Source organism: Xenopus tropicalis, chromosome 1 (genome assembly GCF_000004195.4).
Source record: "Xenopus tropicalis strain Nigerian chromosome 1, UCB_Xtro_10.0, whole genome shotgun sequence".
NCBI lineage: Eukaryota > Metazoa > Chordata > Amphibia > Anura > Pipidae > Xenopus > Xenopus tropicalis.
In genome coordinates, this window is record NC_030677.2 from 157517945 (window position 1) to 157531477 (window position 13533).

At 37.7% G+C, this 13533-nt stretch overlaps 1 protein-coding gene across 4 annotated transcripts in view; it reads right to left on the reverse strand.

Moving 5' to 3' along the window:
- adgrd1 (adhesion G protein-coupled receptor D1) overlaps positions 1–13533 on the reverse strand; it is a 271121-nt gene that overhangs the window by 80930 nt on the left and 176658 nt on the right. For all 4 annotated transcript variants that reach the window (XM_002931898.5, XM_031892498.1, XM_012969246.3 and 1 more), the window contains 2 exons: positions 10290–10393; positions 3182–3293 (listed from right to left, as the gene is read on the reverse strand). In XM_002931898.5, coding sequence (XP_002931944.3) covers positions 3182–3293; positions 10290–10393 — 216 coding nt within the window. The remainder of the gene's footprint in view (positions 1–3181; positions 3294–10289; positions 10394–13533) is intronic.

The following is a 13533-nucleotide window of genomic DNA, read 5'->3' on the forward strand; positions in this document are numbered from 1 at the left end:
AACATTCAGATGGCATCCACCTTATCCCTCCTGGTTCTCCTAAACCAAGCTGGAGTTAGTGTATATGTGGTTATTGAAGCATTCTTAAACAAAATACAAATATCTTTTAATACATTTGTCTTGTATGTGTAAGTGGGTGATGGTCTGGACTGCCCTCTGCGTATGGGCCAATTGCAGTGGAAAATGCAGTGGAAGTACAGTGGAAATGCAGTGGAAAAGTCAAACCACACAACAAAAACTTAAGTGCTGGCTATGCCAACATGACTAAAGTATACCATATTCCCAGTAGTCATATTCTGGGGTAATATCTCTTTACAGGAACAATACACACACTCACACACAAATGCAGAACAAGGATACTAAAAGCTCTTTGATTACTCATTTGGTTGCACCTTTTAGGTCCTTCTGAGGAATAGTGCATGGAGAAGAAGGTAGTTAATCTAGTCATTAATAATTTATTCATAAATCACATGTAAACCTAATGTATGATTAACTTCTCATCTGTAATTCTGAGCCACAGGCTGCAAGAAGCCAGTGGATCAATTATAAAGAGTGCCACAGCCATGTGACCTGTGCTCTGATAAACTTCAGCCACACTTTACTGCTGAGTTGCAAGTTGGAGTGATATCAACCCCCTCGCTTCCCCCCAGCAGCCGATCAGCAGAAAAATGGGAAGGTAGCAAGATAGCAGCTCAATATTAATTAATCCAAGTCCGGCTTGGGACTCCTCCAGTTACATGAAGCAGTAGAAACAATAGGTTATCTGAAAGCAGTTGTGTAACGCTGCTCCTTCTGAAGGTTTAAAATCAGGCACAATATACTGAGATGGCTGCCTACACATCAATATTACAACTAAAAAAAAATACATTTGTTGGTTCAATAATAAAGTTTTTGGTAGAGTGAATTATTTGCTATGTAAAAAATGTAATTTAGAAATAAAAAGCACTCCATAAAAATCATGACAGAATCTCCTGATTCCAGGGAATATTAGGAAGAGGTAGTTAGGATACAAACCAAATGATGATCCATCTTTTCTTTACAATAAAAAGCAATATATCTCTGGTTTTGAATCCTGGTGTACACAGGCCTTTTCAAAAAAACCATTAACTCTGTGCCTCTACAATGACTTTTAGACTGTTCAAATTTAGTCCACTGCTGAGTCTCAGACTTTAAAAAAATCTGACCAAAACCAATACAGATGGTGAAATGCAAACTAATACACATGCCAGTCATTTGTTTGAGTCAGCAGAAATACCAAGCTGTTTGGGCAATGATGACTGACATGTTCATAAGCAGACACTTGTATCCCATGGGTTAGTTTAAATCAAATCCCATTAAGTCACACACTCTGACAGTGTGCCAGACTAGAATATTCTGATTACTTAGAGTGGGGAAAGCTTCTTGAACAGTTAATAATTTAAAAGCCTAAAAGTAGTTCAGTTCTGCAAGTTTCCTTGTTCTCTCTAGTTTACTTCTCCATTTAGATGTAGTTATTTTGTGTGCAATATATATATAGTTAAAAGCCTTACTGTATCTTGCCAATTCAAATGTTTTTTGCTTTATGTAAGAAGCAGGTCAACATGTCCCCCTCAATAGAAAATTATCATTTTCTTTCAGACATATGGAGCAGCCTGTCTGCCAAAACAATTTGCTTTAGGGAAAAAGACATTTGTAGAACCTGATGGAACTCTCTGTACTCAGGGCATAAAATGTTCAAAACCACTGCACTGCAGCCCCTTTGCTCATTGGACCCCATTTACAAACCTGTAAATACAACACTCTGTAACAATCACCTTCCTAGGAAGAAAACAATTGCATTGTGGAGACCTATGCCACGTGTCTAAAGAATACCTACATGTACCTACCCAATAAGTGCAAGGCACCAACCCCATGCTACTGAGAAGAGTAGGTTATGATGCACATGAGTGGTGTAATGTACTTTTGGAAACACTTTTAGCCCTGCCAAGTATGCGGGGAAATAATGGTGACTAAATTGTGTCAGAACTGTGGACAAAGCTGTTTATAGATTGCCCCAGTGACTGTCATCATACAATCCACACATTGTATAAACAATTCAGTTGGTGCAGTTTGCTGCACAGTGTAACTGATTATGTAAATATTGTATGAATAGATTATAATACAAATGCCACGTGTCTGGCTCAGATTGAACTGCAATTTTATTTTTGTATTTTATTACTTTGTGTATAGAAGTAACGCCAGCTCAAATAGCCAGTGGTACAGTGTGGGAGTTGGAAACCTTTGGGATTAGCAGAAGGGAGTACTGGGTAAAAGAAGTTTAATACCTCCTAGGTTTGGCTTGTTAAGAACATTACAACATTGAAATGTTGGCTGCACCTCCCAGAAGGGTTTTTTTTGTTGGATCTCTTTGGATTGTTCATATTTACTTATGCTGCATTTGGCAAATATTCTGAAGATACAATTGATTTGAGCAATAAACATTTATTTTGGCTTGTTTTGCTAGGCGTATATTCCAAGCGTGTGTGTCATTCTGTTGTTTGCCAGAATATGCTTATTTAAATAGTAAAAAAAACTCTAGAAATAAAAATATTTTCATTAAGATGCAATTCATTTTTCTTTTTTTTTCATTTCCTGTATTTAGTTTCAGCTGGTCACTGAGATCCACTGAACATCAGTGAAAAGTTGAAAAGTTCTTTAGTGGCTGACAGTCTTCAGGTGACTTTAGGCTAATGCCACACGTAGTATATGACACATATTTTCAGCAAGCTGAAAAACGCTTGCCGATAATACGCTCTGTATGCTTAAAACTATCCCTACCTGTGCCTGTACCCAAATTTATTGAATATGCTTGGGTGCAGGCATATGTAGCCAATATCCACATAAAAACACGAGACCTTGCATTCTCGGCAAGCGTTTTTCGGCTTGCTGAAAATATGTGCCATACGCTATGTGTGGCATTAGCCTTAACCTCCTGATGTTAGAAATTGCTGATGAATTGCAGCTAATGACAATTTAAATAATATACCCCAAGACAAAGATGGCAATTAAGACTGCTGTCTATGCCTAGTTCAGAAGGTCCTGGTATTATTATATTATAAAGGTCCTTTATTGGGGACTTGTTCAGATCACACAGATCAGAGAAGGGACTTTCTTTCCATTGCAATGCTATAAATAGAACAATAAAAGAAATTAAACTGCTTACCGTCCCTGAAACAAAACGGAAACTTATGAGGAGCAGAATCTGAGCCACCAGGATTGCAAAGGAGAGGTTGGCATGGATATGGTATCGCTGATTTCTTATGGTGCTGACCGACCTATTTAGCCAAAGAGACAAAGAAATGGTTTAGGCAATACTGAAAGCTCCAAATTACAGGCATCTCCCATAGATTCCATTTTAATCAAATAATTCAGATTTTTTAAATGATTTCCTTTTTCTCTGTAATAATAAAACAGTACCTTGTACTTGATGGTAACTAAGCTGCATGAATCCATAATAGTGGCAAAACAATCCTATTGGATATTTTTTAGTAGACAAAGTATAGAGATGCACATTACAAAAAGATCAAAATCCCTTATCTGGAAATCGCAGGTCCCAAGAATTCTGGATAACAGGTCCCCTACCTGTATGAAAAATCAGGTACCCTATAGGTTTCAAAATGTTTTAGCAGTTTACAGATGATTAGAGCTGCAGGTTAACCTTAGTAGTGAGGTTGTAGTTTCCCAGGGCATTCACTAATACTGTGGGGTTTTTGTACTCTAGCTGTTTCTTAGCAGTGAACTGTAACAAAAGTAATTTAGCAATACAAAAATATGATGTGATGATGCCAAGGAATACTGCTTCTGAGTATGATTTACACCTATTTTGTAGCGTTTCTCCATGGTCAAAAAAATAGATTAAGTTGTGACCCAGGATTCCCTTTTTTAGTAAAACTGGAACAGGAAATAATAAAAACTAAGAAGAAGTCAAATGTGCAACCTATAAATCCACATCAAACCATAAAATAAAGAGCCTCTGTGTGTAACTACTGACATTATAGATTTTTATTGGATATATACAATGTGTTCTTTTCATTTTATAAGTCATGCAGGCAGTTCAAGTAAGAACAGATGGATAATGTGCAGAATGTGGGCTATGTATTGTGGCTTAGAACACCTGGTCACCAGTCCACTATTTACAGTGGTGCCAATGTTTATAATACTTGGCCCTGATTTCAGCACCTACAGTATGGGTCATCCACATGATAACTCTTTCAAAGATCTGCACAGAATAATACAATGCCAGGCGGTATAAACTTTAATGATACAGCAGATTCAACAGTAATAGCCTCTTAGTAGCAAATCCTCCCTAAAATCCAATAAATGTTTTTTGTAAAACAGCTTTTTTATAGACAATTCTGATAAAAGAGAGAAAGGAAGACAATTGTAAGGTAATTTACTGCTATCGGTCGGCTAACAGCCTGTCATTATCTTTTATGTAAACCTATGAACTGGTAAAAGGTGAACTTTCCTTTTTATGTGTTTAAGAGTTAAAAGGCTCCAAGTGACAAAGGAATAAAATGCTTTTGTACTGGCACCGGTTATTGTATGGCACAGATGGCATTCATAAACAATTCATCTCCACTTCCAAGAGTCAGATGGGTCAAGACTTTGTGTTAAATGCACCTAATGTCCATGGATTCATATAAAATGCTGAAAGTTTTCTTGCCTCGACGGTTCCCAATTTTTCAGGCTGCACAATACACTGATTCACCGAGATCTGACTGCACGGGGAATATTAAATCTCCTCTCTTCCTTCAGCTGTCTCTGAAGAACAATTCTCCTTCTGTCTCATTCTAGCGAGTAAAAACCACTGTATATAAATTGGAGGTTTAATGGTGATATGTGGCTTGTCATAAAGTCTTTTAATGCATTGTCTACTTTGTGCGTTGTTATCCCAGAGTTTCTGGAAGCAGTATGGCCGTAAAGAGAAGTGCAGTTTTTCTCTGAGGCTGGCACAGCTGCTAATGGATCAGCATGAATAAGCTTTTCAAAGGAAAACAGGCAAGGTGTGTGTGTCTGTGTCTGTGTGTGTCTCTGTGTCTGTGTGTGGTGGTGGAAGCGGAGAGGTTGAACTGAAATCAATGGATTTCACCTTGCTTCTCTTGGTGTCTTAAATCATTTGCTCATATGCTTTTAAGATCCTCATTATGAAATATTCTTTCATAAAGGAATGCTAAAGTCTCAAGATACTTCTCTTTTATCTTTTGTCTTTCTGGAATCACCATGTTAAACCTTGACCATTATGGACCTCTTTTCCTGAAATTTGTATAGCTATAATACAAACTGTCCTTTTACCCGTTCATTCTATTAATGGCTATATGGCATGATACACCTCACTGACACCATGCAGTAAAATACACATATATGGAAAATGCATTTAAAGTGATACCTGCAAACATGAAGATTATTAAAAGATGCTGATATGTTGGGCTTAGACACTTTTTTCCTCTATCATTCCCTGCAGCAAGCTAAGAATCATACATAATGTTCTGCCTTTGTCTCCCAAAGCACTGCCTGATTGCTTTATTGCACAGTGACTGTCATGGTTTGAGGATGGGGATTTCTGGGAAATGTAATTTGGATGTCTGGGGAATATAATATGAGGGTACTTTGCTGTGCTAAAATCTCTGCAGGCTCTCATTAGGTAGATTCCTTCAAGCATCCCCTTTAATTGTTAGAGACTATGGGACTGCCTGATGGTGTTCTGGGTTAAAGGGGACTGTTGAGAGTAGGATTAGTAGATTGTCAGAAAACAAACAAACGTGTAACGGCTAATATTTTTTACAGAACAGTAACAATGGTTAACACACTGATTTAACCATTTATTTTATATGCTGGAAAGAAAATATTTGTCCAAATACTTTCTTTAACAGAACAGTCCAGAGTAAAAATGAAACTGGGCAAAACAGACAGACAGACTGCGCAAAATAAAAAATGTTTTCAATATAGTTAGTTAGCCAAAAAGGTACTCTATAAAGGCTGGAGAGGGCAGATGTATAACATAATGGCCAGAACACTACTTTAGCTTTCCAAGCTGTTAGCAGTCAGTAGCCAATCAGTGACTTATGGGACATAACTATTCAGTTAGTTTGCATTTGAATCTGACCTGCGTGCTCACAAACTAACTGAACAGTTATGCCCCATGTGCCCCCCCCCCAAAGTGTCCCCCCCCCCAAAGTCTGACTAATTAAGAGGTTAGAGAGCTGAAAGCAGGAAGTAGGAAGAAGAAAACTACATGCTGAGAAATGCATATAATCAACCACGTGTGGTTTTAATAACGTATTTAAGTTGGAATCCACATTTTTAATAATGCAATGGAAAAAAGCCTTGTGTGACCTCACCCTATGGGTTTGAAAGGGTGTACTCAATGCCATTGAACAGACTGGTGTTTTACTGCTCAAAGTTAACATGACTTGACAAATACTGACTTGACGACAAATATTTTGATAAATGTGTCAAGTCATTAAATGCTTTGTTCTTGCTGGGAATCCTTCAGGCCTCCCCAGTTAGATATTTGATAAATCTGCTCATGTGTTTTAAGGCTTAATTATAGGAAGTGAGCTCCATATATCATACAGCAGTCCTGTGTAAGGAATAGAGGTGAAATGATTATTGTTTCAGATGACATATGCAAGAATTTGGGCAAACTGAATAAAAAGGGTTTGCCAGTTAAAGGAAAACTACACCCCAACAATGAATACTTAACCAACAGATAGTTTATATCAGGAATCCCCAACCTTTTTTTTACCTGTGAGCAGCATTCAACTCTAAAAAGAGTTGGAGAGCAACACAAGCATGAAAACTGTTCCAGAAGTTACAAATAGGGGCTCTGATTGGCTATTTGGTAGCCCCTATATGGACTGGCAGCCTACATGAGGCTATGTTTGGCAGTACACCTGGTTTTTATGCAACTAAAACTTGCCCAAAAGCCAGGAAATTAAAAAATAAGCACCTTTTTGGGGCCCCTGCGAGCAACATCCAAGGGACTGGTGAGCAACATGTTGCTCACGAGCCACTGGTTGGGGATCACTGGTTTATATCATATTAAGTGACCTAAGGAATCTTACAAAACTGGAATATAAATATTGCCCTTCAACATCTTTTACCTTGAGCCACTATTTTGTGATGATCTGTGTGAGATCACAGGGAATAATGCAGCTCTAACTGTAAAGTGTGGGAGTAAAAGACAGAATCCTGTCGATTAATTGGCTGATGTGGCCTAGCATGTATGTGTGCCTTGGCTTGTTTGTGTGCACCATGAATCCTATGATCCCAGGAGGTGGCCCTTAGTACTTAAAATGGCAGTTTTCAATTTAAGATTACATAATGGCACATAATATTATAAAGTATATATTTATAAAAAATTGTTTATTTAGACAAAGCAGGGCTTAACATATGAGATGCTTTATGAAATTTATTTTTGTAAAGATTTAAACTGTTTGGGGGTTACAGTTTACCTTTACCTTTTTTACAATTTGTCTTTGGTGATGTAAGATGGGTGGCCACACCCAAAAAACACCTCAATAATATACATATCCCCATGCACAGTTCCTTCTCCAAGTGCCTTGTTAGCCCTTCCTTATAAATTCTGACCCAGAGCAACGTGGGCATCGATTCTTTAAACCAGCCTGTGATTCAAAACACGTCCAGCTTGCTCAGCTTTACAGTACATTTACCTCTCCCTTGTTAATGATCTGTATCCCATTTGAGAAGCAGGATTTGTGAGTTCTAAAGTCAGTGCAATGTCTTTCGACTGCCTCATCTCCCAGCTCTTACAGGAGTAGCTCAGACAAACCCTCACAAGCTGAAGGGTTTACTGAGGTGAATTATCAGAGGAATCTCAATAAAAAGGACACTGCTGGTTTAAAACTAAAGGCTTATGTCACATTATTGGCAAACTGTTCCCCAGTCCCCAGTCCAGTAACACATAGCAAACAGCTATATTTTTTCTAATATTCTAACTACACCAGACCAATCAAAGCTAACTGTTAATTTGTTGCTTTAAGTTACTACACTGGGCAAACTTCTGCTCATATTATTGTATAAGCCTATGTAAAATTAACCCTATAGTTGTCAGATTTATCTTCTTCTTTTATATATACCATAGCTTTGTAACTCCCCACCTCACTCTGTGATACCCGAAATAGCGTAGTCAAATATAAGGCTACAACTTCAGGGGGCAAATTTACTAAAACTAGAATTTTTCTGGCATTGAAACTCGTATAAGCTTGACTTGGTATTTTTTCCAATAAAACACGATCATTTTTGCATTTATCAAAAGTCCCAATAATGTGGGTAGGGTCGAAAGAAAATGTTGAGTTTATTATCCAAAAATCAAAATTGTTTTGAGACAAAAATTTTGAGATTCATAAAAATTTAAATGCCCATTCATTTTCATGAATCCCCTTTATTTTTCCCAAACAGGTAGTGCTCTGGCAGCCATTTTAGGAGCATTGGCGCTCATTCTTGGAAATCAATAATGTGTTTAACTTCCCCTTAAAACTGAGTGAAAAAGAAAAAAAAGGAACAATCGTATTTTGCCAAAAAACACATGTAAATGTCTAAAAAATGAAACATAAAAAAAATTGCAGTACTTGCAGTAGGGTAACTTTTTTTTTTATCTTTCTAATTAATTAGATATATCATTATATCTAGCCATTCTGGGCCACTAAAATACCAGCCAGGAGGCATAACTAGGATTTTAACTATTCTATTTTTATTCTATTTATTTCTATAGATAATGTCTGTGCAGTGAGGATTTTGCAGCTGGGGACTGGCTGATGTGGGATGCTATAAACAGCTAGAAAGCTACAAGCTCCTCCTACCAGCAATAGCAGCATTTTCTCTACTTCTGGAGTGTTATACTTAAAAGCTGAAATGGGTATTTAAATATAATACTCCTGCGCAAAGGTCTACAATTCTAGGGCCATTCACAGATCAAGTTGGCCCTGGTCCCCTGAACTGGCACAGGATAATTTGAATTGGCATACACATAATGGCAGTGCCCAGTATTTATATGCCAGTATAGTTTTAGAGCCATTTGGGTATACGGTCATATAGCTAGATGCAATGGGGCCTCACAGCAAAATCTTATTAGGGCTCCTGGGAGAAAGATCTCTTTAACACACATATACTGAAATTATGTATTACTTAGAACCCATACCTGGCCATCTAAAATACTAGGCCCCAGCAGCTGCCATATCTGTTGTAAATTGTCATATCCATGTCTGTTTATGCCTACTTTGAATGCAATATTTTTTATATTAGCTTGTGTGTGAGCATGTAGAGAATGTAATGGATGTAGAACACTGAGTGTATCCAACTGATATTCATAGTTAGTTAGTTAGTTAGTTACATAGGGTTGAAAAAAGACCTGTGTCCATCAAGTTCAACCCATCCAAGTAAACCCAGCACACCTAACCCACACCTACCAATCTATACTCACATACATAAACTATAAATACAACCACTAGTACTAACTGTAGATATTAGTATCACAATAGCCTTGGATATTCTGATTGATCAAGAACTCATCCAGGCCCCTCTTAAAGGCATTAAAATACTCTACTATTATCTGCTTGTATGTAAAATGTCTGTGGTGCTTACTCTTCACTGGATCAACATCTGTCACCTTCAGCAGTCCAGCCAATGTAGGGTAATGTATGCACTAGTTATGTGTTGTTTACTACCTGCCACTGGAGGGTTATTGTGTGGTATGAGCCGTCTTCTGTGTTGTATTGGAATAAAAAAAGAATGAATACAACCCTTGCTGTTGAATATAAGGATACTAGAAGTCACCTTGTTGTATTTAAAAACCTGAGACTTGATAATCAACAGCAAGAAGCACATAATCCCATTTAAATATGTATATATAAAAGCAATATTCATGTACTTTGTAACTTTGTTATTACCATTTGTACTTCTCATGCCCTTGCAACCTTGCTTCAAAATTTGGTTTGATACATATTTATAAAAAGGCAGTCAAATCAGACCACAAGGTTAGAACTCATGATGATAGTAAAAAAAACTCCTTCGATAAGGAAATTAAAGCAATTTCAACAAAACCACCCAACTGTTGCAAATATGTAGGAAAAATCTAATTAAAGGGTTTTTCAGAATTAATGGCATTTTTGACTGAGAGAATCCCAATGTTAATGTGCAATGGTGGTCTGAAATGAGAGTACACATACATTTATAATAGGCTTTAAATGGTAATATTTGCTCAGTAGGGAGTGCAAGAAAAATAAAATAGAATGTCAAAAATTACTCACGACAATATAGCAAATGTGACCAATGTAATTGCCAGGCAGAAAATCGACAGGGAACAACCAATGTAAGTGATGGAGGACAGTGCCACCTTGTGGCTTTCCGGTACCTGTTCAGAGAGAAAAGTATGGAAAACATTAAGGCATCTAAACATTAAAAAATGCATCTAAACATGAACTTATTTGTTATAGTTTATTAGTTAACTGACATTATTCAAACAGTTACTGACTTAAATATAATGTTCATTTTTCTCCTGTTTCTATTGTAACATGAAAAGAGCCATCCAAAATGCTGCCACCAGCTACAACTTTCTTGCTCCAAAAATACTGTAGTTGCAGCAAACCTTTCTTCCCATAGCTAAGTACAGTTGACTTAGTGGCACAACAATAGGGGGTGCAGACCCATAATAATGTAAGATCAAGGGGACATGGAACACATCAGTGAGGACATGGAAAGAATAATTATTGGAATAGCAGACCCTCTTTCTTTTTACACCGGATTGATGCTGTTATGGAGAAATGTATCATACATACACAGATTTGGTCAGTTGGTTTGACAAGTGATGAGCGAATGTGTCCCATTTTACTTAGTTGAAAAAAACAAGAAACAACAGAAACATTTGCAAAATGGTGCCCGGGTGCCGGGTGCAGAGTTATAAAGTATAGAAAACCAAAAGGACTCAGCACTGCACAGGACTTGATAGAAAAATAAAAAAACATCTTTATTGTGCAATATAAACATTTTGGTCACATGTTAGGACCTCTCTCAATATGAGTGCATATGCAAGACTGTGTGGGGGCGGGCAGGGGTAATGCCTAGGGCAGTGCAGGGGCCACTGAATGGACATTCCTTATGTATAGAAAAAAAATTTAATTTATAACACAACACCTGTATAATGATGTGTATTGAGCTGAGAACATGTTCATTCAGATAGGGCGATTGATAAGGCTAGGGACCCAGGACAAATGTCCGTTCCTGCTTAAAGCTGACCCAATTATACTTTTTATTTTACTAGCATAGAGCTCACAGTTAGCCCACTTAATTAGTCACGGAAATTTATGAGCTTGGATGAAGTTTCATACGTTAATCAAGGCATGAAAAGGTAATTTTCATTGTTGTAATTGCCAAATGACTTTGAAACTTGTTATCTTCTAAAGCTGAAGCCCAGCTATGCTACTCCAAGGTTATATTATAAATAGGGTCTGCTAAAACTGGATAATCATCTTACCATGACATAGGAGAAAAGGGCTTTGCAGATGTAACAGAGAAATAAAGGCTTATGCTCAACATGATTCATATAAATAGTAGAGGTAAAGAAAATGTTCATGGCTATACCCTGAAATCAGAATAATGCTAATATTTCTTTCCTCTAGTTGCCTTGCTCCATAGACCTCTCTGAGCAGCTACATTATTGGTATGAATTATTTTTCAGTGCTTAGTTTACATAATACTCCATGAAGATAGCACACTAGATACTATAAGGACACCCAAAGCACCACAGTGATTTAGAATTACACCCTAAAATTCATCCCAATCAAATCCAGAGCCTGTGAGTCCAGTCTTGAGACATTAAAAAGTCACAGAATAATATCTGATATGTGAATTACTGTGGTAAACAGGTTACGTTCTGGGACACCCTGACCTTTCTAGCACAAATTACATTAAGCAGAAGGCATGCTGGGAATCTGCCTAAGAAATGAATGCTGCTCTGGTCTCTGGGTTATAGAGGCACATAGCTGAGGGTTTGTACCATTATGTTAAGATAAAGCAACACATTTAAACGCACCTTCAGTTCCATCAGTGTATGACAGTATCACTAGTAACAGACTGGAGCACGTTTGGGCCTCCGGCACCTTATCTACCTTTCACTGGCTCTCGTTTTGGGATACTATTACATCTTTTAATATAAAGCTAAATATGCTATACTAGGGATGTCAAACCTAGGAATCTTCCTATTTTCTAATTACAAATTCCAGAAGAAACAGATGCTGTTAGTATATTTTGTGTTACCATCAGGCACCTGAGTACTAACATGCATGCACCTTACACACAGAGAGATATCAACCTTTCCAGATATAATTCTGGCAGATTTTGGGCCATGGTCCCTGTAACTACCAGAATGTGCCCTGTTCTGCCCAGACCATGCAAGGTCTGCCAAGACCATCCCTCTTTCTACCAAACCATGTCCTCTGCTGGAGTATAAATATAGTACCATTGAATTGAAAAATGTGAGGAAAAAAGAATAAGGAGCTGAAGGTGAATTTAAATTACATAAAGGTACATTATCTTCAATCTGGAAAAAATAGAGACTTACCAATATTTTATATGCTTTCCTTATTAAAAACATTAGCATTGAGGATCACATTTAATGGCTATGCAGGTAAAACACCAAGCAGCTGAGACAAGACTCACAGATATTGGGAACAGCTAAAATATTAATGATCCTTGGCTTTAATTGTAAATAAGAGATAGAGGTCAGAGCACAGACCTCACCTACTATTGTCAGCTTGTTTGGCTAATTGGACCCTAAGAGCCAGTTAGCTGCTAAAGTTCTATACTGGACAGCTAAAATAAAAAAAATGAAATCAACTGCAATTGCAAGTTGTCTCAGAATATCATTGTCTGCATCATACTTCAATAAAGGCAAACTGCCCCATTAAATTGTTGGTTCATGCACCACATTTCTGAATTTGGAATACCTTCAGCAAATCACCTATGTCTCTTTGGCAAAACAGGTGTAAATAGTATGAAACTGGTTTTAAAATGTTCATGAATTTTTCGTTGGACAGTTTCCTGGTGTAAGTAAATACTTTATACCAGTGAAACTCCAATTTCGGGCTAAAGTCCCCTCTGTGAATTCCCTAGGCATGACTGTGTAGATGTACTTCATGCTCTGACTATTCACTGCAGGGCTACTAATGAGCCAGGTCACTGAAGGCTGGCTGAGGGATCCCATACAGCGTTGAAGAGGGAAAAAAAACCTGTAAATCACAGCTATTTATGGATTCCCAAACACGTCTGCTGATGTGGTGGTAGAGCAGGAGTGTAGGGATATTTCCTTGTCTGGCAGTCGCACAGGGTCTGCTTGTTCAGCCAAATCAAACTGTTCTGACTTTAGCTCTAGGGAAATAAACAAAGAAGGAGGCAGATTGCTGGATCTTTGTAGCTCGTGTGTCATCCGGATTACAGATCCAAATGCAATAGAAAACTTAACCCATGGGCTGTCAAAAGGGCCCCACCGGCAGCCGA